The sequence below is a fragment of the Dendrobates tinctorius genome, unplaced genomic scaffold (genome assembly GCF_039654945.1).
Source record: "Dendrobates tinctorius isolate UK_male_01 unplaced genomic scaffold, ASM3965494v1 ptg000086l, whole genome shotgun sequence".
NCBI classification, from domain to species: Eukaryota; Metazoa; Chordata; class Amphibia; order Anura; family Dendrobatidae; genus Dendrobates; species Dendrobates tinctorius.
This window is the reverse complement of record NW_027361754.1, coordinates 8,235,000-8,256,456: the sequence shown is the minus strand read 5'-3', so window position 1 is coordinate 8,256,456 and position 21,457 is coordinate 8,235,000. Positions and strand designations below refer to the sequence as shown.

General features: G+C 45.3%; 1 protein-coding gene across 3 annotated transcripts in view; it reads right to left on the bottom strand.

Moving 5' to 3' along the window:
• Positions 1-21,457, bottom strand: part of CLMP (CXADR like cell adhesion molecule) — a 230,017-nt gene that overhangs the window by 5,627 nt on the left and 202,933 nt on the right. For 2 of the 3 annotated variants that reach the window (XM_073584987.1, XM_073584988.1), the window contains 3 exons: positions 20,718-20,913; positions 15,344-15,502; positions 3,629-3,775 (listed from right to left, as the gene is read on the bottom strand). In XM_073584987.1, the coding sequence (XP_073441088.1) occupies positions 3,629-3,775; positions 15,344-15,502; positions 20,718-20,913 (502 nt within the window). The remainder of the gene's footprint in view (positions 1-3,628; positions 3,776-15,343; positions 15,503-20,717; positions 20,914-21,457) is intronic. The other variant, XM_073584989.1, reaches the window with a different exon arrangement.

Below are 21,457 nucleotides of genomic sequence, written 5' to 3'. Positions count from 1 at the left end.
ACTACGTCATCCGGACCCCACCGGGGAGCAACCACCACGAACCGCATCAGAGTCGGTAAGCAATACTTTCGCTGCTACTACATTGGGAGAGTCTTGGGACAGAGAGGAGTTTAGGAGAGAAATAGAGGGTGACACTACCTTAGCAGCCCTTAGGTGAAAGGCAGAAACTGGGCACATGGGAGATAATGGGGATGGCTTCACTTGAGAAAACGGACTGTATTATCGTGTAACAAAGGGCAGTGACCAGGGCAACCCTGACGCAACGACCAGGCAACTCACTGTCCCTCAGAAGTACAGGGCACAGCTACTTCAACTGGCCCATGACATCCCCTTGGCTGGGCATCAAGGGAGAAAAAGGACTGAAAAGAGACTCACACAAAGTTTTTACTGGCCGGGTGTCTCGCAGTCTGTAGCCCATTATTGCCGCACCTGTGATGTGTGCCAGCGAATGCGGCATCCAGGAGCTCGACATAAGGTACCCCTGCAATCCCTGCCCATAATTGAGGAACCATTTCAACGTGTAGCCGTCGACATCATAGGTCCTCTGGTCCACCCCAGCAGGTCGGGGAAAAAATATATCCTGACCGTGGTGGACTATGCCACTAGGTATCCTGAAGCTGTGGCCCTGTCCAGTATTACAGCAGTAAAGGTAGCCGAGGCCCTTGTTACCATCTTTACCCGGGTAGGGTTTCCTAGTGAAATATTGTCAGATCAAGGCACTCAGTTCATGTCAGATCTGGTCCAGTCCCTATGGCATACCTGTGGTGTTCGAGCCATTCGCACCACCCCATACCACCCGCAGACCAACGGACTATGTGAACGCTTTAATGGAACCCTAAAAAATATGCTGAGGGCTTTTGTTGACGTTGAAAAAGACTGGGAAAAGTACCTGCCACATCTCCTCTTCGCCTATCGGGAGGTTCCCCAAGAGTCCACAGGGTTCTCTCCCTTCGAACTACTGTTTAGCCAGAAGGTCCGTGGGCCTCTCACTCTTCTGAAAGAACATTTGGAGGGAGACATCTCAGATACCGGAATGCCCATCGTTCCCTATGTTCTAGAGCTCAGAGACCGTCTCGCCCAGCTAGCTACCTTCGCTAAAGAACATCAGCGAATGGCCCAGTCCAGACAAAAAACCTGGTATGACCGTAATGCCAGGAACCGGGAATTTATGGAAGGACAGCAAGTGCTCATGATTACTGCTTCCCCTGCCAACAAGTTTCAAGCAGTGTGGGAAGGCCCTTACCAGGTTGTCAAGAAAATTAATGACACTATGTTATTGCCCTGGACTCTAGTGGTCGATGACAGAAAACCGTCCACATTAACATGCTGAAAGACTACCACGACCGATCTCTGCCTGTTCTAGCTGTCTGCCACCCCCCTAGTGATACCGCCGACGACGAGTATCTCCCAGATCTCCTCCAGGTTGCCCAAGCGGGAGGATCACTGGAACAAGTGCCCCTGGGCTCCCATTTATTGGATATACAAAAGGACGATATTGTCGCCGTACTAAGGCCGAGGGCTGCTGCTTTCTCCTCAAAGCCGGGGAAGACTACACTCACCAGTCACCATGTGGAAACCCCCGGACAACGCCCCATCCAGCAGGCTGCCTACCGGGTTCCAGAGGCTGTTCAAGGCATGATAAAGAACGAACTGGAGGAGATGAAACAACTGGGAGTTATTCAGCCATCTCACAGTTCTTGGGCCTCTCCTGTCGTCCTGGTCCCCAAGAAGGATGGTACAACACGATTCTGTGTTGATTACAGAAGACTAAATGATGCCACCAAGAGTGATGCTTATCCCATGCCCAGGATTGATGATCTATTGGATCGTCTGGCCAGTGCCCAATTTGTGACCACGTTAGACTTGAGCAAGGGGTACTGGCAGATACCCCTAACGGAGGACGCTCGGGAGCGCTCAGCCTTCATTACTCCATTTGGGCTTTATGAGTTCCTGGGAATGCCCTTTGGGATGAAAACTGCCCCCGCTACTTTCCAGAGACTGGTGGATCGACTGTTACAACAATGTCAGGACTTTGCCTGTGCTTACTTAGACGACATCGCCATTTTTAGCACAACCTGGGAGGAACATCTTAAACACTTGGGCATAGTGCTGGACTGTATCCTTACTGCAGGACTGACCATTCGCCCTGATAAGTGCCAAATAAGGATGGCTGAGGTGCAGTACCTCGGGCATAGAGTAGGGGGTGGGACACTAAGGCCTGAGCCTGCCAAGGTGGAAGCCATTAGCAACTGGTGTAGACCCCAGACTAAAAAGCAGGTACTTGCGTTTTTAGGAACTGCTGGTTACTATCGCAAATTTGTTTCTAACTTCAGCACCTTGGCCAAGCCCCTAACCGACCTGACCCGCAAGAACATGCCTAGGAATGTGACGTGGACGACGGCATGCGAGGATGCCTTTTCAGCGTTAAAGACTGCCCTCGTCACTGCTCCTGTCTTGGCTGCCCTGGATTATAAACGCAGGTTTCTCGTGCAGACAGATGCATCCACCTTTGGGATTGGGGCAGTACTTAGCCAAGTGAACGCCGCCGGAGAAGAACATCCTGTCGCTTTTGCCAGTCGGAAACTACTGGATCGGGAAGTTGCCTATGCCACTATTGAAAAGGAGTGCCTTGCCATCGTATGGGCGCTAAAAAAATTGCAGCCCTACTTGTATGGCAGAGACTTCACAATTGTTACAGACCACAACCCCCTCACATGGCTGAACCGCGTATCAGGGGACAATGGAAGATTGCTGCGGTGGAGCTTGTCCTTACAACCCTACAGCTTCTCCATCCAATACAAGCGGGGAAGCCAACACCAGAACGCCGATGGACTGTCTCGACAAGAAGAACCATAGGCTCCCCAGGTCAACCTACCCCTGCACAAGGAACTATAAATAACTGAGCAATGTGGACTAAAGTGAGCAGGCCAGAGGTCTGTGTAGACCTCATGGTGTGCTCACTTATTATGGGGGGGGAGAGGTTGTGATGGTGTGATATGTTATGTGGATGTCATTTTTTGTATATTCCTATTTTTAACAATTCCAGTTATTTTCATAGTGTTTTTCTTATTACATTGTAAGTCTACAGCCTCACTGTATCTGTCTCTTGATGACCCCCTGTAGTGCATTAATCCCTAAGGCCTTTTGTTCTCCTCTGGGAGGCAACTTGTTGGACTACCCCTGGACAAGGATGGGGGTGGGGGGAAGAATGGCAGCTGGACAGGTCAGTTCCGGTATAGACATGATGGTGAAAAGGCTGCATTTCAGAGAGAAGGATCCATTTTTATCCTCTGAATGCTAGAGTTGTGGAATCTCGTATCCCTGGACATTTTATCCTGACACTGGACTGCATTCTTATTCTGGACTATCTTATCCTTTGTGTGGTGGACTGAATATGGACCTTTTCATATTTTTGCCTGAATAAAGGCCTTGGAATTGTTCACTCTTCGCTTGCTCTGTTGATTGTGTGATACCAGAGAAGGACCCCGTGACACCCAGAGTCACTGCATTTTACTGCAAAAAACGGATCTGCAAAAACGCTGTGTGTGAATCATGGCCGTAGCCAGCAAGGGGCAGGGGGGGCGGCTGCCCCCCCTAGAAGCAGGGGCACGCACCTATCAAAACTCACTTGTATGCTGCAGTGCTTCCGTCCTGCACCAGCTCCAGACTGTAGGGGGCAATCTCCCCTCCTCTGTCCTGTCTTCTGCTGTCTTCATCAGAGAGAGGAGGGGGAGGGGTGCCTGCCCTGCACAGGATCCGATTCCTGGGCCCCGAGCTGGAGAAAGTGAGAAAGTGAACGCACTACTGCTCATCTCTGTCACAGGAAAGTAACTAATGCTAATATTGTAGGTGATTATTATGTTCTCTTTGTAAAAGGAAAATCTTAAAAAGACTATCAAAACACACTTCATGTTTCTTACAATGGATGCCTGCACACGTCACAGAGTGAACTATTTTGCCATCAATGTTCGATATGTTTGTGACAACAAAGAAATTGTTACCAAGACACTGGCAGTAAAAGATACTAAAGCTCATCACAGCAGCCAGTTTCTCCAGGCCTTAGTGGAAAAAGTTCTGCAAGATTACGAACTCAAAAAAGAACAGGTTCTTGCTATTGTAACGGACAATGCTTCAAACATGATAAGTACAATTAAACTGATGAATGAGAGTAATGAACAACAGCCAGAAGAAAATTTAGGATTCAGTATGTTTGAGATGGAAGGCCACAGTGCTGTTCATGTAACTGAGGAGCAAACAGATATTACAACAGAAGAACAGCAAAATTATACTGTAGAAATAGATGATCTTGTTGAAGCTGCTTCAAAACACTTTCCTATTCATCACATGCGCTGTGTTGTGCACACGCTGCAGCTGGCAATAAGAGATAGTCTGCAAGAGGGACATGCTGGAAATCTGATTGGAAAAGTGAGGAAATTGGTTATTGCCGCCAGAACCCCTAAAATTGATTCCATCTTAAAGAGACGTGCTGGGAAAGGGGCAATTGTCGATCAAGCCACTCGGTGGGGCAGCACTTATTTAATGATTGAGTGATTGCTTGAACTAAAACCATTTCTTATAGATATGGCGAACCCTCAGGTAACCCTAAATGAAGGTCTATGGACACAGGTGGCTGAATTGAAGGAATTGCTTAATCGCCCATTTACTGTGACTAAAAAATTACAAGCTGAGGATTTAACTCCTGGCATTTTCATAAGGGAGTGGAAGAACTTACTATTTTGCCTGTCCCAATGAGGAGGTTTAATCGCAGATGGCATTTCTGCTTCAATGAAACGGAGAGAGACACAGCTATTGGAAAATAAAATTTTTCTGGCAGCTCTTTATGTGGACCCAAGGCAACGTATACTGCTTGATGATCAACAGCTTACTAAAGGAAAAGAAGCTCTGACTGAGGTAGCAGTTAGGATGAGTGGCCTACAGGAGGACTGCCAGGTGCAAGAAGACTCGGGTCCTGACAGTGCTACTGCTGCCATATCTTCATCCTCATCAGATGAGGAGTTTGACTTTGACAAGTATTTGGACGACATGGAGCAGGCAAAGCGTTGCCGCAAGGAAAAATATTTCACTCCATCTCCTATAGCAAGCAGATTGACCATATTTCAGCAAAATGTTTCACTTGCTCTCAAAGAAATAGAAAAATTCAACCATTCATCAAAACTGACTGTGCATGAGGCAATTCCTTTATACCCGGAAATTGTTAGAGTTGTTGCCCATGTGGTTATGGCTTTGCCTCCAACCCAAGTTAGTGTAGAGAGGTTGTTCTCTGGCCTTAAAATTATTAGGTCAGAATTGAGGTCATCTATGAAGGAGGATCTGATGGAGGCAATTCTATTTCTTAGAAAAAATTCATAGACTGCACAAATGTTATTTAGTATGTTTTTGTTGAAAACTGTTTTTTGCCACTTACATAGTTTATTACATAGTGTTTTATATATATATATATATATATATATATACACACACACGAGTATATATATATATATATATATATACACACACACACACACAAAATATATATATATGTAATCGATATTACAAAGTGAATTACATATTTACAACTTATTACAGTTTTTTTGTGTTCTAAAGTTGTATTCCAATAAATATATATTATGTTCTATCTAAATATCTTGATTATTGTATCATAAAAATGATTTAATGTCTGATGTTCACATTGTACTACAATAAATTTTTCACTTAAATAAAAGCAATATATGTGGGAGTCGGAGTCGTGGAGTCGGAGTTGGAGTCGGTGTAAGGGAAATTGAGGAGTCGGAGTCGCAGGTTTGGCTTACCGACTCCACAGCCCTGCTGAAAAGGAATCTGTCAATAGGTTTTTGCTAGCTCATCTGAGTACATCCTGCTGTATGTAAATAGAAGCTGAATCCAACAATGTATCACTTAGTTTACTGGCTGCAGCCATTCTGATACAGAGTTTTTAGATTTAGTGATACAGCAGTGTCATGTCCCAAGATTTTGAATCATCAGACAGTACTGCATTTTACCATATTGTTGTTTCCATTGCTGTATATAGATCTGTTTCTTTTAGAGGTTTTCTCCTCCCCCCTTGCATGTGACTCTCATTTCTGTAACCCCTCCCTTCTTGTCCATTTTTGAGTCTTCTCCATCTTGGAGACACACGTTTATACAGCTCTGCACAAGGAAAATCTCTTTTTACCTACTGTAACGTGCATTATGCAAGGATTCAGCTGGGAATAAACCTTCTACTGGACTCTTCAAACGTGCTCTTTTCAGTCGAGTTTAAACTATCTGTGGACATCACTAAACGTGAGTAACGGTCAACAGACTCCATGAGTTGGCAGTCTGAGCGCCCACACACTTACAGTTTGGCCATGAGGCAGAATAGTAAAAAGAGACTCCTGCAGTTACATTTGTAAAATCGTCTCCATCTTCTACAAGTCAGAGCAGACATTAGAAGATCGGCTTACATCATATAGATTCCATCAGCCTGTGTGCAGCACAGCCCCTCCCCCAGCCTTCACTGCAGAGACTGTAGCAGATCATATTACACAGATCTTATCTGCCTGTGAGTTACAATGGCTGAAGGAAAGTCTGCACTATCTGAATATGAGGACTCAGCCACTAACAGACCCAGGCGCTCTGCTAAGCCGTCACTGAAAGCTATAGAGAACCTTGAAGTCATTAAACATGAACTTTCTTTTGTAATATATCCGTCTTATGTCAAAGACTGCAGAGTCACATTAACAGCATCTCCCAGTATGCCTCTCATGAGTTACCAGCAGAGGGAGCCCTTGAACAATTGTACTCTGCATACCAGGCTTACAAAGACACTTGCAGAAAATACATCTCAACGCTACAGAAATTAAATACGCCAGAATCACTAAAAGAATGCGAGGTCTTCCAACAGCTCAATGCCGAACAAGATAGCACCGTGCGCGACATTGTGAACAAAACAGTAGCAAAAATCCCACAAATGTCAGAAGTGACATCGCACAGATCCAGGTCTGCTAGGAGCTCAAAGCACTCAATCAAGTCAAGCTCATCAAGGTACTCAACCCTCAGTGAGCAGCTCATAAAAGCACATGCTGAAGCAGAATCTTTGAAAGTGCAAGCCATTTTCACCCAAAAGAAAGCAGAGAAGGAAACAGTATCTGCACGCAAGGAAGCAGAGATGGAAGCTGAATCCGCACGCAAGAAAGCAGAGATGGAAGCTGAATCCGCAAGCAAGAAAGCAGAGATGGAAGCCGAATATGCACGTGAGAAGGCGGAAATAGAAGTCCTGCAGAAGGAATAGGAACATGCAGCAGCCATGGCAAAGCTAAAGGTCTTCAAGCAGGCTCTAGGTGGGAGCCAAGGAGGCAGCATCAATTCATACGAACTCGACATGGAAGACCCACTTAAGCGCACAAGAAATTACGTGCTGAGCCAAACCAACCAACCCCTGACCACCAACAACATTCCCGCCAGCACCCATCTCTCTCTAGAGCATCAGGACGTCGATCCGCCTGCAGATTCTAGCTTTCACGGTCAGTCAAATGAACCACAAACATTCAAACCCGAACCTTCTTCATGTGTCATTACACAGCCTGACCCTACACCTCAGCCAGTGCCATATGCCAACGTCTACATGCAACCTAACATGCCGACAAGGCACTGCGCTCCTGATAACTGTGTGGTTCCAGTCCCGCATACAACAGAGATCATATGTCACAAACCGGTTGCTGGTCTAAACGCCTACGCCATTCCGTATCTTCCCATGTATGTTCTTGAACCAAGAAGCTAAGACCCACGCTAACAGCATCACTCAGCCGGCAAATGTTACTCCAAAGTCAGAAAGAACAGACATGGCCGATTTTGCGAGGCTAATGATACCCCGAGAACTCACCAACACCGGTCTCACAAGGTTCGACGACCAGCCTGAGAATTACAGAGGTTGGAAATATACCTTTAAAGCCGCAATTAGTGACCTTGGCATCACTGCTGCTGAAGAGCTGGATCTGCTAATCAGGTGGCTCGGACCTCAATCCACGGAGCGGGTTAAGAGGCTCAGATCCGTCCACATCAGTAATTCAGCAGCTGGTCTCATGGCTGCATGGGAAAGACTAGAATGTAGCTTTGGCAGTCCTGAAGCCATAAAGAATGCACTGTTTAAGCGTCTACAGGATTTCCCCAAAATATCTGGCAAGGACAGTTCAAAATTCCTAGAGCTCAGTGACCTACTCCTAGAGCTCTAGTTAGCCAAGGCAGACACGCACCTACCTGGTCTTAGCTACCTGGATACCGCTCGGGGCGTTAACTCAATAGTTTCAAAGCTGCCATACAATATACAAGAGATGTGGGCCACTATTGGATCAAAGTACAAAAAAGCCAATCAAGTCTCCTTTCCTCCATTTTCCTACTTCTGTGAATTTATCAAGGATATCGCAGAGCGTAAGACCGACCCGAGTTTTTCCTATGTAGAACCCAGCGGACCCGGTCCAACTCCTAATTATGAGGGTCCACGTACTAACCTGAAAAGCCAAGGAGGCCCAGTGTCAGCAAAAAAGACCAACATCCTTCCCACACCTACATCAGCTCCAAACCAGAGCAACACAGGGGACAAGGTTAAAGATCCTAATCGTATGTCTCCCATTCATAAGAAGCCACATCCCTTAAAGAAGTGCATTGGCTTCAGAAAGAAGCCGCTCCATGAGCGCAAGGAACTTCTAAAGACGTTTGGTGCATGTTACAGATGTTGTGCTTCTACTGAACACTTTGCTAATGACTGTAAAATTCCTATTAAGTGTTTGGAGTGTGACACTGAGGACCACGTGCAAGCACTCAATACATCCCAGCCTACCTCTGCTCAGCTCACACCTTCCATACCCACCACAAGCTATGGCGGGGAGGAAACAGAGCTAGCAAGTACTACCAAGGTATCATCTTCATGCACAGAAGTTTACGGAGAAGACCTCTGGGACAAGTCATGTGCAAAGATATGCCTGATGAACATATATCCTAAGGGTCAGCCCGAAAAGAGCACAAGGGTGTACGCCATCCTGGACGATCAAAGCAACCGATCACTTGCAAGGTCAGAGCTCTTTGATTTGTTTGATTTAAACGGAAATGCTTACCCCTACACCTTGGGTACTTACAGTGGTGTGACAGAGGTCTTTGGGAGAAGAGCCATGGACTTATAGTATCTTCACTTGAGAACAACGTAGAGATACCTCTGCATACACTTGTCGAGTGCAACCAGATACCATCCAATAGAGAGGAGATTCAAACGCCAGAGGTTGCTCTTCATCACCCTCATCTAATGATGATAGCCAACAAGATACCAGCTCTTGACAACAGTGCAGATATCCTGATCCTGCTCGGTAGAGACATTCTCCGACTGCATAAGGTACGTCAGCAGATCAATAGACCACAAGATGCTCCATTTGCTCAACGCTTTGATCTAGGCTGGGTTATCATAGGCAACGTCTGTATAGACAAGATGAAGAGGCCTACAAAGATTTACTCATGTAAGACTCATGTCTTGCCAAATGGTCGCAGTACATACTGTCAACCATGCCCACATCACTACTGGGTGAAAGAAACACTGAGTGACTGTAAGTGGCAGCTAGAAACCTATGACAACATGAATATATTCTGGTCCTGTGACGAAAACCTCAGGTCAACGGTGTTTGATTTTACAAATGAAAATAACAAGTTGGCACCAGCAAGAGAGGGTAAAGAATTCATTAAGGTCATGAACAAGGAATTCACTCAGGATGACTCCAACAACTGGACAGCACCCTTACCCTTTCGTTCTCCAAGGACAAGTTTGCCAAACAATCTGCAGCAAGCAACTGCAAGACTTGCATCTTTAAAACGAACTTTAAAAAAGAAACCAGAGATGGAAAAATATTTCCTCGACTTCATGCAGAATATCTTTGATAGAGATCATTCAGAGCCTGCTCCACAACTAAAGGAAGGAGAAGAATGCTGGTATCTTCCATTCTTTGGTGTCTACCATCCTCGCAAACCCAATCAAATCAGAGTTGTGTTTGACTCCAGTGCCCAGTATTAAGGTATTTCTCTCAATAACCTGCTCCTCACCGGACTCAACCTGAACAGTAGTCTCAAAGGAGCCTGCAAAGAACTTCAGCTTGATCATTTCTTAACCGACAATGGGTGCGCTTGGGTGTTCAACCCTCCACATTCATCGCATATGGGAGGATCCTGGGAGCGCATGATTTTAATTGCATGAAGAATTCTTGATTCAATGCTGCTGGACCACAAGCTGCCACTCACCCATGAAGTCTTGGTCACCTTCCTCGCGGAAGTGTCTGCAATAATAAATGCCAGACTGCTGGTGCCGGTATCGTCGGACCCTGATGCCCCAATGATCCTTACACCAGCAACTCTTCTTACACAGAAAATTGGAACCGCCACAATTCCTCTTGGAAATTTCAACCACAAGGACATGTACAGACGTCAGTGGAAGCAGGTACAACACCTGTCTAATGTCTTTTGGCACCGTTGGAAGACGGAATACCTGCATCTGCTCCAGAGCCGTCACAAATGGCAGACAGCAAAACCTAACCTCCAAGAAGGAGACCTCGTCCTCCTAAAAGACAAAGAAGCTCATCGCAGTGACTGGCCAATGGGTCTTATCACCAAGGCTATGCCCAGTGAGGAAGGAAAGACCCGAAAGGTGGAAGTCAAGGTAACAAAAGGTGGTTCATCACGACTTCTCCTTTGCCCAGTCATCGAACTTGTACTGCTTCTACCAAAGGAGGACATCACATAAAAGATATTTCTACTGGACACAGCTCACGATGGAGCATACCGACATACACCCTTAACTGTCAAGAACTTGAACTTCATCTTTGGATTGTTTGGGTTGGTGGAAGTGTTGGCACGTTGCGGCTTCCCCAATCTGAAGATAGGTTCTCCTATGGACTTGGACAATCCATCCGTTGAGGACTTCACGTCATCAACCAAGAACTGGACTTACAACTGTTACAGTTTATTTGCATGTTGTGTTTCTTCTTTTTTTGTCTTCCAGGCTTCTAGGACGCCGTTGATCATCATCGTAACATGTCATGTCAAGTTGAATCATCATGAAATCTAAAGATTTCAGACGGGGAGTGTCATGTTCCATGATTTTGAATCATCAGACAGTACTGCATTTTACCATATTGTTGTTTCCATTGCTGTATATAGATCTGTTCCTTTTAGAGGTTTTCTCCTCCCCCCTTGCATGTGACTCTCATTTCTGTAACCCCTCCATTCTTGTCCATTTTTGAGTCTTCTCCATCTTGGAGACACACGTTTATACAGCTCTGTACAAGGAAAATCTCTTTTTACCTACTGTAACGTGCATTATGCAAGGATTCTGCTGGGAATAAACCTTCTACTGGACTCTTCAAACGTGCTCTTTTCAGTCGAGTTTAAACTATCTGTGGACATCACTAAACGTGAGTAACGGTCAACAGACTCCATGGGTTGGCAGTCTGAGCGCCCACACACTTACAGTTTGGCCATGAGGCAGAATAAGCAGAGCTGAGGAAACTAACCCCGCCCACACCAGGATCTGTATGTACAATGTCCATGGACAGTGAGGTACCTGTCACAGCAGGGGGCGTGTAGGACTAGTATGCAAGTGCTGCTGTGTTCCAGCAATGATAAGCTCCTGGTGCTCAAACAATCAATGCAATCAAACAAAAGCACAGAGCTTGATAAGATAGGCATTGCTGAAATCTGTGTTTTAAAGGGAATCTGTCACCCATGTTAGCCCTATAAGCTGCGGCCACTGCCATCAGGGGCTTATCTACAGCATTCTGTATTGCTGTAGATAAGCCCCCAATGTAACCTGAAAGATAAGAAAAACGAGTTAGATTATACTCACCCGGGCGTCTGGTCCGGTCCGATGGGTGTCAAGGTTCGGTACGGCACCTCCCATCTTCATACGATGACGTCCTCCTTCTTACTTCTGCCGCGGCTCCTGCGCAGGTGTAATTTATCTGCCCTGTTGAGGGCAGAGTAAAGTACTGCAGTGCCCAGGCGCCGGACCTCTCTGACCTTTCCCGACCCCTGCGCACTGCAGTACTTTACTCTGCCCTCAATAGGGCAGAGCCTGCGCAGGAGGCGCGGCAGAAGTAAGAAGGAGGACGTCATTGTATGAAGATGGGAGGCGCCAGACCAGACCGCGACACCCACCACACCCCCCGGTAAGTATAATCTAACTTGTTTTTCTTATCTTTCAGATTACATCGGGGGCAGGGGCGTAACTACCAGGGTCGCAGGGGCCCGGCAGGTCAGACCATGATATCTCCAAACCATGCCGACTCTCGCGGGATAGTCCCGTTTTTGACCCCCCAGCGTCCCGCACTGAGCCGCCATCCCCCATGCACCCCATCCTCGCATTCCCATATAGACTCACCTCAGCCAGCCCCCCACAGGCTGCAATGAAGTCCTTTTCTGTGTGCACAGGACATGTGATGAGGTCCCAGGAGGGGAGGAGTCAGGGGTCACATGATCAGGAGCCTCGTCTGCAGTACTCTGCTGTGCTGGTTGTCATGATGCTGGATGAGGTAAAGTTTCTGTGTGGGGTCAGGAGGGGTTTACAGTGTGGATGTAGCACAGCCGTGTGTGTACAAGGTGTACGGAGCGGAGCCGTGTGTTTACGAGGTGTACGGAGTGGAGCCGTGTGTGTACGAGGTGTATGGAGTGGAGTCGTGTGTGTACGGGGTATACGGAGCAGAGCCGTGTGTGTGCGAGGTGTACGGAGCAGAGCTGTGTGTGTACGAGGTGTATGGAGTGGAGCCGTGTGTGTACGAGGTGTATGGAGTGGAGCCGTGTGTGTACGAGGTGTATGGAGTGGAGCCGTGTGTGTACGAGGTGTACAGAGCGGAGCCGTGTGTGTACGAGGTGTGTGGAGCCATGTGTGTACGAGGTGTAAGGAGTGGAGCCGTGTGTGTATGAGGTGTACGGAGTGGAGCCGTGTGTGTACGAGGTGTACGGAGCGTAGCTGTGTGTGTACGAGGTGTATGGAGTGTAGCCGTGTGTGTACGAGGTGTGTGGAGCCGTGTGTGTATGAGGTGTACGGAGCGTAGCCGTGTGTGTACGAGGTGTACGGAGCGTAGCCGTGTGTGTACGAGGTGTACGGAGCGTAGCCGTGTGTGTACGAGGTGTACGGAGCGGAGCCGTGTGTGTACGAGGTGTACGGAGCGGAGCCGTGTGTGTACGAGGTGTGTGGAGCTGTGTGGGTACGAGGTGTATGGAGCAGAGCCGTGTGTGTACAAGGTGTACGGAGCAGAGCCGTGTGTGTACGAGGTGTGTGGAGCTGTGTAGGTACGAGGTGTACAGAGCGGAGCCGTGTGTGTACGAGGTGTACGGAGCGGAGCCATGTGTGTACGAGATGTGTGGAGCCGTGTGGGTACGAGGTGTACGGAGCAGAGCCGTGTGTGTACGAGGTGTGTGGAGCCGTGTGTATACGAGGTGTACGGAGCAGAGCCGCGTGGGTGCGAGGTGTTCGGAGCGGAGCCGCGTGGGTATGAGGTGTATGGAGCGGAGCCGCGTGGGTACGAGGTGTACGGAGCGGAGCCGCGTGTGTGCGAGGTGTGGAGCCGCGTGGGTACGAGGTGTATGGAGCAGAGATGTGCGTGTATTTTGGCATGGGGGGCCCCATTTGAAAGTTCGCACTGGGGCCCATAACTTTGTAGTTATGCCACTCATCGGGGGCTTATCTACAGCATTACAGAATGCTGTAGATAAGCCCCTGATGGCGGTGGCTGCAGCTTATAGGGCTAAAAATAGGTGACAGATTCCCTTTAACCCCTACCTCATGCAATCTTCAGATTACATAGCAAAAACCTGCTGAAAAATTCCCTTTAAAGGGTTGTTCTCATCTTCTATTCTTCAGTTTCTCGTCCCTGGCTCCAATCTTTACAGGGTTTGGTGTGCTCCTGAATATTGACAGTTTTGGCCAGTGTCATGGTCACATTACTGGCCTGAGCTTATTGTTTTCCCATACTGCTAGCAGACAGCTTTACCTCTGCAGCATGGGAGAAATACAATCGCAATGGGGCTGGATCTCAACCCTCAACATCGGACGACATGGCGTGGTGAGCTCACAATTCCCTTCTATATCAGCACTGCGGCTAGTTGGATCCAGTTATTCCGTCCATCTTCAGAGCTTGCAGGATCTAAAGCACAGAGCCTGCATCATGGTGTGCGTGCTGTGTTTAATCCTCTCTCTGACCACTACACCCTCCTCCAGATCCCCTCTCGATACACTTTAATAGGCAACAATATGAGCCCTTAGTGTACTAGAAGTCTGTCTTGTTTTGAGCAGGACACAGTTTAGCAGTTCAAATTGGTGAGTTCAGGATTCGGGGAGAAGAAGGGAAGAAATAAGCAGATTTCTCTAATAGGATATATTATTATTAAGTTTCTTATTTTCATCTTAACTACTGATTAATGCAATGTTCATTGAAATCTATTCTGTTATTTCTAAACACTGTTTTTTGGTGATTACTTTGTATCTCCGTTCATACTGCACCCACACACACAAATGATACACCATTTGAAAGGTAAACTTGCCCCCTACAGCAAGAAAATATCCAAACAAACCACACATCCACGATTTGAGCACAAAATACAGTTTAAACATTAATTTTCATAAACCTGCGGTAAGGAAAAATGACCTGCAGGTGGCACCACAGTACCCCAAAGCACACTATCACAAAGCTGCTTACAGACATCACAAACAAATCCAAATATTTGCCTTGTGGGCTTTACAGCTTGCCGAACTGCTTGCTCAGCCTATTTTAGCCAAATTGGAGGATTGCACACTTCACTGCAGATGAGGCACATATGCAAGCACATTTGTATACATGCACTGCTTTTTAGGTGATTACTTCGCCCCAGACACTCAAATGATACACCATTTGAAAGGTAAACTTACTCCTTTCATCAAGAAAAGAACCAAACAAACCACACATTCACGATTTTCACTAAATACGGTTTAAACATTCATTTTCATAAACCTGCAGAAAGACACAATGACCTGCAGGTGGCAACTCAACCGGAAGACATTTTTTGGCCTCTACTTATCAAACCAATTTATTGTATTACCAATCGACATATATAAATACCTGTCTGTGTCCATCATCTCATGAAATACATTTAAATTTGACTAGCTTGCTTTTTCTGAAATTGCCTGCGCCCCCGACGACCAATGTTTGAACATTTTGCACGGGCAAAGCTAGTTACAGTGTTATTAAAATTTTACCAATGTGCACATTCATTCAGACCTTTGTCACTGATAGAACAGTTCTCCAAACAAGATGATACAAATAGACGAAATTCTCACCGGGCCGTGTTGGTAGATATCCTGAGTATTCCTGGTGCTTCAGATGCTGCCAGTAGTATTTCATGGGCAATGAACCCACTGATGATTTGCAGTTCAGTGTGACATTTCTCCCCACGATCTGTTCCCCTTCTATCCAACAGTCTGGCTCCGAGGGCTTCACTGCAAGGAAAGTAAATCTATATATATAAAAATGAGTGTGTGTGTTTATCAAGCCCTGCCCACTGCACATAGCCACACTCACTCTACACGCAAAGCCCTGTATAATAAGTATCTAATATATAGTAAAAAATCTAATCTAATATATAATACGTATATTATACATATACAGTGGAAGTAAGTATTTGATCCCTTGCTGATTTTGTAAGTTTGCCCACTGACAAAGACATGAACAGTCTATAATTTTAAGGGTAGGTTAATAATAACATTGAGAGATAGAATATCAAAAATAAAATCCAGAAAATCACATTATATAAATTATTTAACTTTATTTGCATTTTGCAGTGAGAAATAAGTATTTGATCCCTCTGGCAAACAAGACTTAATACTTCGTGGCAAAAGCCTTGTTGGCAAGCACAGCAGTAAGACTTTTTTGTAGCTGATGAGGTTTCAGGAGCAATTTTGGGCCACTCCTCTTTGCTGATCATCTCTAAATCATTAAGATTTTGAGGCTGTCGCTTGGCAACTCGGAGCTTCAACTCCCTCAATAAGTTTTCTATGGGATTAAGGTCTGGAGACTGGCTAGGCCACTCCATGACCTTAATGTGCTTCTTTTTGAGCCACTCCTTTGGCTGTATGTTTTGGGTCATTGTCTTGCTGGAAGACCCAGCCATGACTTTTGAGCTAGTACAGCCATGAGTCTTCTTGGGAATGATGTAACAAGTTTTGAACACATGGATTTGGGATCCTCTGCCATTTTTCCTTGCACATCATCTCCAGTTCCGTCAGGCTGGATGGTGAATCTTGGTGGACAGCCATTTTCAGGTCTCTCCAGAGATGTACAATGTTGGTTTAGGTCAGGGCTCTGGCTGGGCTTGTCAAGAATGGTCACAGAGTCACAGAGTTGTTCTGAAGCCACTCTTTTGTTATTGTAGGTTCATTGTTTTGTTGGTAGGTTCATTGTCTTTTTGGAAGGTGAACATTCTGTCAAGTCTGAGGTCCAGAGCACTCTGGAAGAGGTTTTCATCCAGGATATCTCTGTACTTGGCAGCATTCATGTTTCCTTCAATTGCAACCAGTTGTCCTGTCCCTGCAGCTGAAAAACACCCCCATAGCATGATGCTGCCACCACGTTTCACTGTTGGGATTGGATTGGGCAGGTGATGAGCAGTGCCTGGTTTTCTCCACACATACCGCTTAGAACTATCACCAAAAAGTTCTATCTTCATCTCAGCAGACCAGAAAGCCTTATTTCTGATTGTCTAGGAGTCCTTGATGTGTTTTTTAGCAAACTAGGCTTTCATATGTGTTGCACTGAGGAGAGGCGTCCGTTGGGCCACTCTGCCATAAAGGCCCAACTGGTGGAGGGCTGCAGTGATAGTTGACTTTGTGGAGCTTTCTCCCATGTCCCTACTGCATCTGTGGAGCTCAGCCACAGTGATTTTGGGGTTCTTCTTTACCTCTTTCACCAAGGCTTCTCTCCCACGATTGCTCAGTTTGGCTGGATGGCTAGGTCTAGGAAGCCTTCTGGTTGTCCCAAACTTCCATTTAAGGATTTTGGAGACCACTGTACTCTTAGGAACATTGAGTACTGCAGAAATTTTTTTTTGTATTTTGTAACCTTGGCCAGATGTGTGCCTTGCCACAATTCTGTCTCTGAGCTCCTTGGCCAGATCCTTTGACCTCCTGATTCTCATTTGGTCTGACATGCACTGTGAGCTGTGAGGTCTTATATGGAAAAGTGTGTGATTTTACAAATCAACTTCTATCAGTTAAATTAAACACAGCTGGACTCCAATGAAGGAGTAGAACCATCTCAAGGAGGATCACAAGGAAATGGACAGCATGTGACTTAAATATGAGTGTCTGAGCAAAGGGTCTGAATACTTATGACCATGTGATATTTCAGCTTTTCTTTTTTAATAAATTTGCAAAAAATTCAACATTTGTTTTTTTTTTCAGTTAAGATGGGGTGCAGAGTTTACATTAAAGAGAAAAAAATGAACTTTTTTGAATTTACCAAATGGCTGCAATGAAGCAAAGAGTGAAAAATTTAAAGTGGTATGAATACTTTCTGTACCCACTGCATGTATGCATGTATGTATATATATAGTACAGACCAAAAGTTTGGACACCCCTTCTCATTCAAAGAGTTTTCTTTATTTTCATGACTATGAAAATTGTAGATTCACTCTGAAGGCATCAAAACTATGAATTAACACATGTGGAATTATATAATTAACAAAAAAGTGTGAAACAACTGAAAATATGTCTTATATTCTAGGTTCTTCAAAGTAGCCACCTTTTGCTTTGATTACTGCTTTGCACACTCTTGGCATTCTCTTGATGAGCTTCAAGAGGTAGTCACCGGAAATGGTCTTCCAACAGTCTTGAAGGAGTTCCCAGCGATGCTTAGCACTTGTTGGCCCTTTTGCCTTAACTCTGCGGTCCAGCTCACCCCAAACCATCTCGATTGGATTCAGGTCTGGTGACTGTGGAGGCCAGGTCATCTGGCGTAGCACTCTCCTTCTTGGTCAAATAGCCCTTACACAGCCTGGAGGTGTGTTTGGGGTCATTGTCCTGTTGAAAAATATATGATGGTCCAACTAAACGCAAACCGGATGGAATAGCATGCCGCTGCAAGATGCTGTGATAGCCATGCTGGTTCAGTATGCTTTCAATTTTGAATAAATGCTCAACAGCGTCACCAGCAAAGCACCCCCACACCATCACACCTCCTCCTCCATGCTTCACGGTGGGAACCAGGCATGTAGAGTCCATCCGTTCACCTTTTCTGCGTCGCACAAAGACACGGTGGTTGGAACCAAAGATCTCAAATTTGGACTCATCAGACCAAAGCAAAGATTTCCACTGGTCTAATGTCCATTCCTTGTGTTCTTTAGCCCAAACAAGTCTCTTCTGCTTGTTGCCTGTCCTTAGCAGTGGTTTCCTAGCAGCTATTTTACCATGAAGGCCTGCTGCACAGACTCTCCTCTTAACAGTTGTTGTAGAGATGTGTCTGCTGCTAGAACTCTGTGTGGCATTGACATGGTCTCTAATTTGAGCTGCTGTTAACCTGCGATTTCTGAGGCTGGTGACTCAGATGAACTTATCCTCCGCAGCAGAGGTGACTCTTGGTCTTTCTTTCCTGGGGCGGGCCTCATGTGAGCCAGTTTCTTTGTAGCGCTTGATGGTTTTTGCCACTGCACTTGGGGACACTTTCAAAGTTTTCCCAATTTGACTGACCTTAATTTCTTAAAGTAATGATGGCCACTCGTTTTTCTTTACTTAGCTGCTTTTTTCTTGCCATAATACAAATTCTAACAGTCTATTCAGTAGGACTATCAGCTGTGTATCCACCAGACTTCAGCACAACACAACTGATGGTCCCAACCCCATTTATAAGGCAAGAAATCCCATTTATTAAACCTGACAGGGCACACCTGTGAAGTGAAAATCATTTCCGGTGACTACCTCTTGAAGCTCATCAAGAGAATGCCAAGAGAGTGCAAAGTAGTAATCAAAGCAAAAGGTGGCTACTTTGAAGAACCTAGAATATAAGACATATTTTCAGTTGCTTCACACTTTTTTGTTAATTATATAATTCCACATGTGTTAATTCATAGTTTTGATGCCTTCAGAGTGAATCTGTACTGTATATATATAATAGATATGTACTATATCTTTCATAGGCACATCTTCTTGACCACAACTGGTTACACTGCCTGTGTTGCCCATAGGAACCAAAAGCATCTTTCATTTCACCAGAGCGGTTTAAAAGATGAATGCTGAGCTGTAATTGGTTGCTATGAGCAAAAGTTTTCCTTGTAGACAGTTGCGGTAACTGAAGCCTATTATTCTTATCATTTCTATGGTGATATCATCCTTCTGTAAAGCTGGAAATAACACAATTTACTACCTTAACGACACAGACCACCCTCTTGAGAAAGGTCCACACTTGGGACCGAAACGTCGCACATGGGCCAATAAACTGCACCTGGATATTCTATTATTGGTGTGCTGCCTTCATTTTTTGGAGCTTTATACAAAAGGAGATGACATACAGGTATATACTATACAGGGGATACTATGCCTGGGCAATGCCGGGCTCTTCAGCTAGTTCAGTATATCTGCATACTGACTAATTCTGCATAGACCAAACCGCTGCACGACCAGCTCTACCCTCGCCTACTGTATTATCACCCATCCCTTGTAGATTGTGAGCCCTCGCGGGCAGGGTCCTCTCTCCTCCTGTACCAGTTATGACTTGTATTGTTTAAGATTATTGTACTTGTTTTTATGTATACCCCTCCTTACATGTAAAGCGCCATGGAATAAATGGCGCTATAACAATGAATAATAATAATAATAATAATAATAGTCTCTACCATGGTAAGAGCAGTACAACAAAGCAAGAAAGATTCTGCAGGGACAAGGGGATCACACTCTTCAGTGTCTGTGTCAGCGCAGATGAGGTAATGTTATAAAGGACTATCTTTTTCTACATGAGGGAAAATGGAGGAATGAAGTTATGACAGTACATGAGAGCTAGTGAAGGCAGAAGCAGCCTAGACTGACAGCACACACATCCAGGAAATATTACTGCAAGCAACTTTGCAAAGGTTGAAACTAGGTGCAGATTAAAAACTGCACACTGGGGTGTCTGAATGTGAGTGAAGAGCACAAACTTTTCACCTCAAGTTATCTTTACTAGCATAGCATACTAGCACCAGAGGAGACCCTACTAATGAAAATAAAGTGGCCAAAACAGACAGCACTTATGTCTTTAACTTTAGTAAGTATTCAGATTAGGGCTCTGGAACCCTGAGAACTGCTTTATGCAGCCCATTACTGAGTGAAATGGCGGTTCACAGGCTCGACCTCCTCTCCATTCATTGTCTCTGTGACAGCCAGAGGAAACTGGGCACTGGACTCCAGTTTCTCTGGCAGACCCTTTAATAATGAAATAGTGGAGGCCGAGCATATTGAGGGTCTCAGTGGGCAGACTTCCAGTGATTAGTAAGTTTTTCTCTGTCCATAAGCTTTTTCATGCACACTTTATTATGCAGATAGTTTGTATTATTTGGTGTGTCATGACTGTTAAGTATGACAACAAGGAGATCATGTACTCTTCATGCTAGTAGTGACATATTGGTTGTCATTCCACTTACCTCAATCTTTATGATCCAATTCTAAACCATTCTTGTTCAATACTAACCTAATATCTTAAGGATGACGTGACTCCATGCATACTGGCCAGCATTTTTCACTTTGCATGTGTACAGTCCAGCATCATTGGGCTCTAAAGATCTTATAAAAATGGTAGCATCGCCGGCTAAGAAGTCTGCAACAAAGCTGTAACGGCCTTTGAGTTCTCTGTTTTCATAGACTTGACCTCCACTGTAGCTGAGTATCTGAAAAGTACAATGTAAAAGTCGAAAAAAAACAGTAAGCAATAAACATGTCCCTATTCCCAGAGCTACCGTGTGTCTTCAAGTTAGGCCGTCGGACACTGAAATGTAACTGAAAATACCTCATTATACGCCAGTTGGATCCTCATTATAAGCCAGTGGGATCCGTCAGATACAGTTAGTAACTGTCATGTATTAAACTGTGACTGTGTCTTCTTTTGTGCTTTTCATATAAGTCTCAATGCAGATGGGAACAGAGTACTGTTGGCTGTTTAGCAGCCTCTCTCCAGGGCAGCACGGTACTACGTATTCTTTGTTGCTATCTATAAGGGCCGATAGGAGTAGATCCATTTTTTATTACTGTAGGGACCCAGAGGAGGATTGTGTCCACAACAGAATAGGTTACTTATGGCTACCAGCAGTGTTTCCTGTCTTCTACATATTAAATGGCATCTGCCAGTAGGCTTATACTTCATATGCCGTCTATATGGGTACGCAGGTCATAGAAAATTAATTAAAAAGATACCTCAATATCTGAGAACCGATC